Source organism: Populus nigra, chromosome 1, assembly GCF_951802175.1.
Source record: "Populus nigra chromosome 1, ddPopNigr1.1, whole genome shotgun sequence".
In the NCBI taxonomy this organism is placed as follows: Eukaryota; Viridiplantae; Streptophyta; class Magnoliopsida; order Malpighiales; family Salicaceae; genus Populus; species Populus nigra.
This window is the reverse complement of record NC_084852.1, coordinates 8,868,847-8,879,599: the sequence shown is the minus strand read 5'-3', so window position 1 is coordinate 8,879,599 and position 10,753 is coordinate 8,868,847. Positions and strand designations below refer to the sequence as shown.

The 10,753-nt window shown below is 35.0% G+C and overlaps 1 protein-coding gene across 1 annotated transcript; it reads right to left on the bottom strand.

Moving 5' to 3' along the window:
* Nucleotides 1-588: 588 nt before the first annotated feature.
* Nucleotides 589-4,037, bottom strand: LOC133681512 (chloroplast envelope quinone oxidoreductase homolog). Its single transcript, XM_062104566.1, has 4 exons — nucleotides 3,895-4,037; nucleotides 3,471-3,612; nucleotides 2,640-2,731; nucleotides 589-1,501 (listed from the first exon to the last, which is right to left on the bottom strand). Exons 1-4 carry the CDS (start codon nucleotides 3,958-3,960, stop codon nucleotides 812-814), a joined length of 990 nt encoding a protein of 329 aa, XP_061960550.1. The 5' UTR covers nucleotides 3,961-4,037; the 3' UTR covers nucleotides 589-811.
* Between the last annotated feature and the right edge of the window lie 6,716 nt (nucleotides 4,038-10,753).

Here is a 10,753-nt window from a genome sequence, read left to right as displayed (position 1 = left end):
CAATAGCAATGATATTAATAATAATATTGAAAATTATTATTACTATTTTCATTAACAATGATATTAATTTTTTAAAATTAGATTTATCACTAATATATATGGTTTATATTCATGTTGTTTTTTTTCATGTTTATACTTTGTAGGAATTTGAGCAAAACAAGGGATGCTTTAGATTCTATTAGCCTTGATAATATTGACCTAACTTTATATTTAAAATATTTGTGTTAAAACATTTCACTTTAATAATATTTTGATATTTTATTTAAGTTGAATTACTTTAAGTTAAAGATCTATTTAATCTTAACTATTTAGAAATATTTTAAATTTTGAAATTATATTTGTTTAACATTGTGTTTGTATTGCATAATTTATAATTAATTTATCTTGAATTTGAATTATGTTTGTTGAATATATATATATAACCCCGAAACGGCACGCCAAAATACTCCGAAACTAAAACATTCCATTCCAATTGAAAAAACAAAACACCTATCGAAACGGAGTTGACAACCTTGCCTACAATTGGCCCATAAAGAAGGGTCTAGGTAATTAAATAAATAATATCACATAAAAAAAAGACATTTGACATTGAGAAACAAACATAAACAATATATAGTGATAAAACCCAAACCCAAACCCAAACCATATCATTTACGGATACATCAAGAAAAAAAAAAAAAAGAGAAATTGTTGTGCAGGATCACACATCGTAAAATGTCTCTTCAGCTGTGTGTACCATCGGATCTACATGGTCAACGCAAGAACTCATAATAATACAAACATTTTAACAATTCAAAAACTTTGTTTTCATTCATGGCTCCACAATTATCTTCCCAGTGGCATGACCATCGATACCCTTAGCCCAAGCATCTTCAGCCTTGCTTAATGGATGCTTTGAGTCGATCACTGTTTTAAGCTTCCCTTCCTTTACCAGATTAACAAGACGTTTCAGGTTCTCACCCTTGGGAGTCATAATCAGCGGCATCAGCTGCTTCTTGGAGAAAGTAAGTTTCTTCACAGCAAAAGTAATCATGGCACTGGGGCCAGGAGAGAGATGTATAACCTTCCCATTTTCACTCAGATTTGGCTCAAAAGTACTCCAAGGAATTCCTGGTGCGCAGTGGATCACAGCATCATATTTCTTACCAGATGGGCTCTTCAGAGCTGCTCCTTCTGGGGTTTTGTAATCCAGAACCTCATCAGCCCCCAAGTCCTTGACAAATTCAATGTTACGAGCCCCACAAGTGGCAGTTACATAAGTGTTTCCGAGCTTTGCTAGCTGAACTGCATAGTGACCCACGCCACCTGAGGCAGCAGTGATCAGAATATTTTTCTGGATGCCACTTCCATCAAGCTTGACCCCAGCACATTGAGTGAGAGCCTCGTAAGCTGTGAGCCCTGCAATAGGCAAGCCTGCAGCTTCAGCTGCTGAAACTTCAGGTGGCCTTGCAACTGACAAGCTCTTCTTAGCCACTGCGAATTCAGCCAGTCCACCTCCACTCTGATATTAGGATTACATAAAACATTTAGACACGTTGCTGAAAAGTAATTTTTATTTAGAAAATAAATTTTGAAAAAGTGAATTATCTTTTGATGTTTATGTTTGGTAGTATCATAAAAAATAAATTAAAAAACACTTTCTAGTGTTTGGTTATATCATGGGAAATGAGTTGGAAAATAACTTATTAATGTTTTATTTTAAAAAAATTTATTAAAATAATAAGAAACAAATCTTACAAATTTAAAAGTTGAATGAGAATTAAATTAATTGAAAAAAATTTCGTAAATTATCTCAAATAAAATAAATAATAATCAAAATAATAGAGATTAAATCTAACAAATAAAAAAATTGAAAGATGAAGAAATTAAAATAATAATAATTATCATTTCATAAATTAGTTTAAATAAAATAATTAACAATTAAAAGAATGAGAACTAAATTTGATATAATCAACAAATAATATGACATTTCTAAATTTTTCATAACTTTAAGAATGTGTTTTCCATCCAAAATAAAAAGAAAACACTTACCTGAAAACCAAACTAATTTTTTCTTTAACTAGAAAGTGTTTTACATTAATCAACTTTTCTAATAACAAACAAACATAAAAAAATTTAAAAATTAATTTATAAAAAACCACTACTCATCAAACAAAGAAGGAGAACGAAACAAAATTAAGAGACCAATGGTAAAACTCCATACACATAAGATTGCCGGATGCTAAAATGCACTCTCCATATATATGTGTGCAACCAGGTTAACAGCATATGCCAATTAAGTCCCATGTCCAGACTCTAACGTAACACTTAATGCTATACAAGCTAGATCAAGGAGCAAGGCATTTAAGCAAAATTATTTCCAAAATTATTTCCATAATAATTTCCTCAAGTTGGCAATATTACATACTAGTAAAACTCGAACTTCATAAACATCAAAGGCTTTGACATATTTGCTTTAGCCAAAAAGAGCAGTTACAATGATGTCATTAAGGTATAGGATTATGTGAGAGGAAGGTTGGCTCCTATTGTGTACATAGCCATTAAACCGAAAAGGATAAACTAAAGGTAATGCCTCACCAACGTAAATCATTTGAAAAACTACAAAGACAAGGAAAAAAAAATAATGAAGGAGCACTTACAGAGGCGCTAAGCACAGCTACAACTTTGTCACCAGTTTTGAAATCTTCAACTCCTGGTCCAACCGCCACAACCTCCCCCGCTATATCAAGGGCTGTTGCGATAAAGATTTCTTCAGCCAAAAAGAAAATGCGGCGTGTGTGTGTGAATGCATGCTTGGCAAACACAGAATATTGCTAAGACTATGAAATTAATTTATGAGCATGAGATTCAAAGAATGTTAAGCACATGGATCACGAGCTATCTTTGGGAAGGGTGCTGGGAATATAGTTTAAATCAGTTGCTTCTCCGTCTGTACTCGCTTTCAAAGTTATGGTGTGAGCCACTGAACAGATAGAATGGTGTAAGTCCTAGAGCAGTGACTGCAACTACCCTCCAATCTTAACAAGGAACCCCTCTACTTAAGCTTTTGGATTGCCCGAACCAGACCAACTAAATCACCCACAGGTCATCAGAACTGGAAGATTGTGTAACTATGGAAAGGAAACCATCTGCCAAACAATACCCAAGTAGAGCAAAAAGTCCCAACTTTGATATCACAGGCAAATATTTGAAACTGTTGAGCATGGATTATTGTATTTCCAAGTTCTCTCATTCTGAATGGTAAACAAAGGAACAATAAATCCCATTTTAAAAATCAGTTAGATGCAACAGTCACACACTTAAAATCCAAATAAAAATTATGCTTAAGCATCCAAAAGAAGATAATCATGCAATCAACCAACATTATCAAGAATAACTTGCTTGGGGTTAGAAACTGGAAAGTGTAAAATAATTAGTACAATAGATCCTATACACACAAAATATATCCACACCAAGAAGTGATGAATTACCGGGGATGTAAGGGAAACTTCTAGGTAGAAAAGGGCGCGCCACGCCCTTCTGTATTTTAAAATCATATGGGTTTAGACTAGTTGCTTCTAACTTGAGCAAAACCTCGTCTTTCTTCGCACTAGGCACTGGAACCTCAACATGCTTCAACAAGCAAGAGAAACTAGTTATATAATAGTAACCCGTAGTTCATATCAATGCCTTCTCATCCGGCAACAAAGAATCTGACCAAACCTCGCGGGTAAGAAACTGTAATTCAGTGTTGTTATTATTATTATTACAACATTTAATCCAGAAACAAAAATCTAACCTTCATTTCCATAACCTAAAAATAAGTAATACAGAACCAGCTAAGTACCGGCCATCACAGAAAAGTGACATATAATTACACTAACAAATATGCAACCTTCTGTTCTAGAATAGAACCTTTAAACCTGCGGCGCCTCCACCATAGCTATCATACTGCAAGGCATGCATTAGCTTCCCTGCCATGTCCACTAGAAGCAATGCGAGAGACAGAGAGAAACTAAAAAGGAGGGAAGGAAGAAAGTAGGCAGGCGGAAAAAAGGAAATACTTGGTGTAGGAGAGTAGGCGTGGCTTTGCGGTGTTCATGCATTAGCTTCCGCCTTTTTTTTATTATTATTATTATTGGAAGCAACTAGATACATGTCAGGATATGTGACCAGTTCTTTGCTGAATACAATGCATAGATTAGTTTACGTGTGCTTCGCGCTACGCCCAGAGGATGATTTTACTATTATTAACATGTTTTTCCTGTAGATGCGCGTTTAAACCTAATCTTTTGAACCTTTATTTTTTCTTATATAAATGAGAGGAAGTAAGCCAAGGTTCTTTTGATGGTTAATTAATAATGTTTGTTCATTCTCTAAAAAAAATAATTTTTTGAGAGTTCAAATTTTAAGGTAAAATTTATTAAATTACTTTGAATGTATATAGAGAGTGCTCTTTTAAGATGATTCCGATGAATGCACCAAATCTACGCGGAGAGTATATTTTTAAGATGATACAAGAGAAATTTAAATATATAAAAGAATTTAATTTCTATTAATATAAAAATTATTTTAAAAATACTTTTATAGGTGAATAAATAAACTCAGAGAAAGTTATTAATAGTTACTCATTAAAAAAGTAGTTTGATATCAAAAATAAATTTAAAAAAATAAAAAAACTTATTTTAATGTATTTTCGAATAAAAAACACTTTAAAAAACAATCATTATTACACTTCTAAATATCTTTTAAAAAATAATTATCATTTTATTGCAAAAAAAGAGTTTCTAGATCCATGCTCCAAAATGAATACATCCACAATACAGTTGCCCTATAATTGAAACACTGGACAAGGCATGTTGTTGATTACCTACTATCATCAATCAAATTGGATTTAAATTGAAAAAAAAGCAGTAGTCATGTGCATTATGCTTAGCATATATAGTTACCACCGATACAATTCGTGGTATATTGACACATATAATTACTAAAAAGGCTCTACACAAAAAGTAAAAAAAAAATGCTTGCGTTAAAGCTTATAACAAGCGAATAATGACCTAAATATTGCAGTAAATTGGATCTATTCTTCAAAAGCTGGAATTGTACCTATGCAATTTGCCATCACTTCAATTTGAAAAAAAGAGGTCGTTAGCCATCAAATATGATTCATAGATGCCTTCCTCGAACGCAGCTTCATAGTTGAAAAACTTGAAAAATTAAGGTTGGATTCAAAACGATCACATTTCGCATGCATAGTTTGACCGCATTCCTAGTCCATCGTCCACTTCTGTCTTCACTTCACATACAACAAAAGATGTAATGGTTGGATTCAAAATGATCGCATTCAAACTGAAGAAGTTCGACGTCTATGCAACTAAATGTTGTTGTACCTCAGCGTTACCGCTCATCATCCACTTCTGTCTTCACTTCACATATCCCCCTCCCCGTTGCTCTCTGTTCTTTATTCATATATATTCCTTTGCTTCCATTCCTAGTCCATCGTCCATTGATCCATATGGTAATTTCTATAGAATATCACTAGATATCAACAAAAGCTTTCGCTCTTGTAGAAAAGAAAAGGAGGGGAAAAAGTAATAACAGTAATACCAACGATAATTTGTCTATCTAATAGTGATGAAAACAATGAAGCACTAAAAAATGATATAGACTGAAATAATTGGTGGGCTTGAGTAATTGAGTGCCAACCTGCCTAGTTCTTGAGAGCTATTCAAAATCTTAATCTCTTTGCTAATTAAGTTTTTGAGAATGGGATGCTCTGCTTTTTTGGAAAATTCATGTTAAAATTCAAAATTAACACCGGAGGATAATAGAGATACTATGTATACTAATGTCCTCAAAGAACTCACAATTTAAGCAAATAGGATGCGTATGCCGTGGACGTTTCTCTGTGTTCTCTTCCAATCAAATTTCTATTTGATACAAAATCTCTTTAATGCACCAGTTGCACCTCTCTCAAGTAAAAATACATCAAAAATAGAAAAACAAAATATATTTATTTACACCCAAAATAAACACCCTTCAATTAATTGTTAGATAGGGTTGAATTGCAAGATTTTCAGTCGCAAGAACTTAATTGGAGACTTGAAGAAACTAAAGGACCAAACCATGTAAAGACTTGGCAAACTGCATTACAATTGGTGGGTACTTCAAGGTATCTTGCGACAATATTTGTTTTATTGTCTTTTTTTTTAATTTAGAAAAATTTATAATTATAAAAATAATATTTCTAAAAAGCCCTACCTAATCTTGCAAGAGTTTTTTTTTTCTTTTTTGTAAAAAAAGTTGATATATTGAAGGGGCTAATTAGAAAATAACCAAAAACAAGAGGCAAGAAAAATAAAAAGAAGAAAATAAAATAAAGCTAAAATAAAACGCAGACAATGAAAAATAAAAAATCAATAAATACAGATAAAAAAATGAGTATTAGAACTGGAGGAATTGATGTGTCATAGTTAAAATCTTGATATGGTGTTGTTAAATCAATCTATAATATCTTTGGACTTCATAATTAAATTAATTTCAATGATTATGAAAAATTAATCTTTAAATTTGAGCCAATTTAAAAGACAAAATAGAATTAAGAGGAAATTATCTTCGAGTAAGCACTCATATTGCAAGGTTACTTGGTCTTTAAATTCGTTTATGATTTTTTACCCATTTAAATTGCTTTTTTTTTTATAATCATCGAGAGTATATTGAGAAGGTCATAAAGCGAATAACCCAAGAAAAATACAAGCGATATAAAAAAAAAGAAAAAAAAAACTGATCTACTACAACAAACAACAAGAAGACTACCTAAGATTTCTTATTACACCATAATTTGATGCCATCAGAAGATCTTAAGAGGTCATTTCTTGTATAATTGAAGTTTGAATCTTGAGTATGCAACCAAATAGCAACCCGATGAAGGATGGTGGAGAAACAGTCAAACAAGTTTATAGTTCCCTCCTCAAAAACAATTTTGTTCCTCAGCAACCATATACCCCAAATAGTACTACTTGAAATTAATCTCCAAGCTGATCTTTGGAATTTGCCATGTACCATTTCGGGCCACTGCAGAAGCAGCAAGTCAATTGTTCTCGGTAAACAACATTGGATACCCCACCAATCCAAAACTTTCATCCAAACACTCCTAGAAAAGTTACAATGTATAAAAAGATGCTCTGAGGTTTCCAAATTTGAGCTGCAAAAGACACATGAAGCTTGTGTGGCAGACAAAACAGTCCGTTGATGGAGAAAAGCTCTTGTACTAACTTTGTCCTATACTGCCAACTAGAGAAACACCTGAACTTTCGGAGGGGCCCCTTTAATCCAAACATTGGCTTCGAAGACTCTATTAGTCGCAGAGGAGGTATTGTCAATTAGGGTGCAACACGATTTAACTGAGAAGCTTCCATTAGAATTGCATGGCCATATAAGTTTGTCATCTTTTCCTTGACGAATTATCGTTGGCTCCAGCATTGAGAGCAAATGATGATGTTGTTGCTCTTCATAAGATAAGAGCTTCCTACGCCAAACCAAATTCCATCGCCATTGATCATTCACTCATTGACCCATCTCATCAACTAAACCATTCCGAAAAGTAGAAATTTGGTAAAGCTTAGGGAAAATGTTACGTAAAGCATTTGATCCTATCCACACGTCAGACCAGAAAATGATGGAGGATCCATCTCCAATCTTGAATTTAATGTTTTCACGCAATACTAAGCCGATGACACTGTTTGGATCCAAGATTGACAAAACGTCTTTCCAAAATGGGGAAATATGACCATGCAATTTTGGGATTCCATTCTTGAAAGTTGGGGAGTAAAGATGGGTTATTACCTGTTTCCATAAGGCATGGTCTGGTAAGCTTAGCCTCCATATCCATTTGAAAAGCATGGATATATTTTTTGACATTAAAGAACCCAACCCGAGGCCTCCTTCTTTTCTAGCTTTCACAACAATACGCCACTGCACCTTGCAGATTTTCTTTTGCTTCGCCACTCCAGACCACAAGAATCTTCGTTGAATAGATGTTAGTATATTACAGACACCTTTCAGCATAAGAAAAGAAGACATATAATATACTGGCAATGAACTCAAGACACTTTCGTTTAGGCAGATACGTCCTGCCATACTAAGCATACGACCTCTCTACATGCTCAACTTTAATCTGAAATTCTCAATAATAGGCTTCCATGTAGACAATCTTTTAGGATTGGATCCTAAAGGCATCCCTAGATAAGAGCAAGGCAAGAAATCAAATCTGTAAAAGACTGAATATGCCATACTAGCACAAGTATCTTCCCCAACATTTATGCCAATTAAAGAGCTTTTATGGAAGTTAATGTGCAAACTTGAACAAATAGCGAACCACAACAGGATCCTTTTAACTGTTTTGACCATATGAAGATTAGCAGGCATGAAGATCAAAGTGTCGTCTGCATATTGTAGGTGACTGAGGCAAAAGCTGTCTCCAAAAGGGATACCTTTGAAAAGATCATTTGAAGCTGCTCTTTGAAACAAAACAGATAATCCCTCTGCTGCTATTAGAAAAAGGAATGGAGAAAGGGGGTCACCTTAGCGAATCCCACGGCCCATCAAGAATTCCTTAGAAGGAGATCCATTAATCAACACTGATAATTTTGCAGTGGAGATGCAAGTGTTGATCCAATTAATCCATTTTTCATCAAAACCCATATGCCTCATAACCTGCTCTAAATAATCCCACTGCACACTATCGAAAGCTTTGTGAAAATCCACCTTAAAGATAAGGCTCGGCACTCTGTGTCTTTTCAAGGAATGAACTGCTTCATTGGCAACCAAAAACCCATCAATTATTTGCCTCCCTGCCAAGAAAGCTGTTTGATTCTCACTCATAAGGTCATGCATAACCGCTTTCAGACGGCTAGAAAGAACCTTAGCCATTATCTTGTAAATGCCATGAATCAAACTAAGAGGCCTGAAATCTTTGAAGCCAACTAGGAAGCTATCTTCGGAATTAGATGAACATAAGCATGATTGACTCCTTTAGGAAGCCTACCTGTTTTGAAGAAATTCTTGGCCAGGTCTAACAGATCATCTGCAATGAAATTCCAAGCAAGCCTGTAGAATTTGAAATTGAAACCATCTGGACTCGGACTCTTGCTCCCATCACAATCCCAAACACTCTGCTTTAATTCTTCCAAAGTGAAATCTCGCTCCAAGCTAGCTGAAGAAGAAGCCGAGAGTGTTTTAAAACCAACAGGCCCTAAACCAATTCGGAATCTATCAGGACTTCTGAATAAGTTGGAGAAGAAGTTAACTGCCGCATCTTTTATGACCGGTAAACCTTCAACAACAGAACCATTATGAACCACTTTCAGGAGATGGTTTTTAGCCCTCCTGAAGTTAGCAACTAGATGGAAGAAACGCGTGTTGCGATCGCCCAGGCGACACCAAATTTGTCGAGACTTTTGACACCACATGCTTTCTATATGCAAGTTACATTGCCACTGTTTCTTGATCAATGAATCAAACGAGTTCTGCTCTATAGTAGATAATTGCCCATACTCTGATTTCTTTTCTATAGCTGAAATATTACTTTGGATCAATGACAAAACAGTCTCCTGATGCCCAAAACCAACCCTGTTCCACTGTCTGAGCCGAGTTACCATAAAGCTGAGCTTCTTAATGAGCTTGAACTGACCTGAAAATTCATTGCAAGTTTCATCCCATATACCCTTTACGATATCTTTAAAATTTGGATGATGGAGCCAACAATCCATGAATTTGAAAGGAATCCAACTTTTTTCTGCAGGTGAAACCCCTAGGATTAAAGGGAAATGATTAGAGAACCCTCTTGGAAGCCGTCGAAGAGACAAAAAGGGGAATTGCAAATGACAACAAGGACTAGAAAAAATACGGTCTAGTTTACTCATGGATCCCCCACGAAACCAGGTGTACAAACCCTCTGACATGTTGTACTCGATTAGGTTGCAATCATCAATAAAAAGTCTGAAAGCCGTTGAACCCACCTTGTTAATGAAGCCACTGCTTCTGTCACTTCGCAACATAGTTTCATTGAAGTCACCTGCTAAAAACCAAGGACACTCAAAAGCAGCCTTTAGAATACGAAGGTCCTTCCAAAAAAGAAGTCTATCAGCTTGATTGCAAGGGGCATAAACACCTACCACCGCCCCTGAGAAGCCTGTCAAGACATTCTGCCCAAATAACCCGATCCAACCATGACCATACTCCACTGATGATACCGCAAACTTAGAGTTATCCCACATAGCCAGAATGCCCCCTTTAGTACCTTCAGCCTCATTACCAAACCAAGAAACATTACTGACGCTCCATAATTGAAAAACCAATCTGTCTGAGTAACTTTGTAACTTAGTTTCAAACAAAAAACAAACCTCTATATCAAAATCCCTGATTAACTTTGAAACTGTCCTCTTCTTTCTAGCTAACCCCAAACCACAAGAATTCCATGAAAGAATCTGCATAAGAAAAGAGATTTAAAATCCTTACAGAACAAAGAGGAACATCTGCTCACTGGGATGCTTCCCAATCAGCCTTCTCTTTACGCCTTTGCTGATTTATATAGGAAGTGAAGTCATCTAAATTGTGAGGTTTTTCAATCTGCAAAACCTCTCCTATTTCCAGCATTAAACAAACCTCATCACCCTCAGAAGGTTTATTGTTTTTGTCATTAGCTAGCAAGTTCCTCCTGTTACACCTCTGTATTGTTGAGTCCTCAGAATCCATCTCACTCGTATTAACTGTT

What these genes read in the sequence shown, in the direction of transcription:
- LOC133681512 (XM_062104566.1), bottom strand. Translation starts at nt 3,960, where the DNA reads ATGGCAGGGAAGCTAATGCATGCCTTGCAGTATGATAGCTATGGTGGA. An exon ending in AAGTTTCCCTTACATCCCCG is followed by an intron (nt 2,732 to 3,470) that starts GTAATTCATCAC and finishes TTATCGCAACAG; the next exon opens with CCCTTGATATAGCGGGGGAG. An exon ending in TAGCTGTGCTTAGCGCCTCT is followed by an intron (nt 1,502 to 2,639) that starts GTAAGTGCTCCT and finishes TCCTAATATCAG; the next exon opens with AGTGGAGGTGGACTGGCTGA.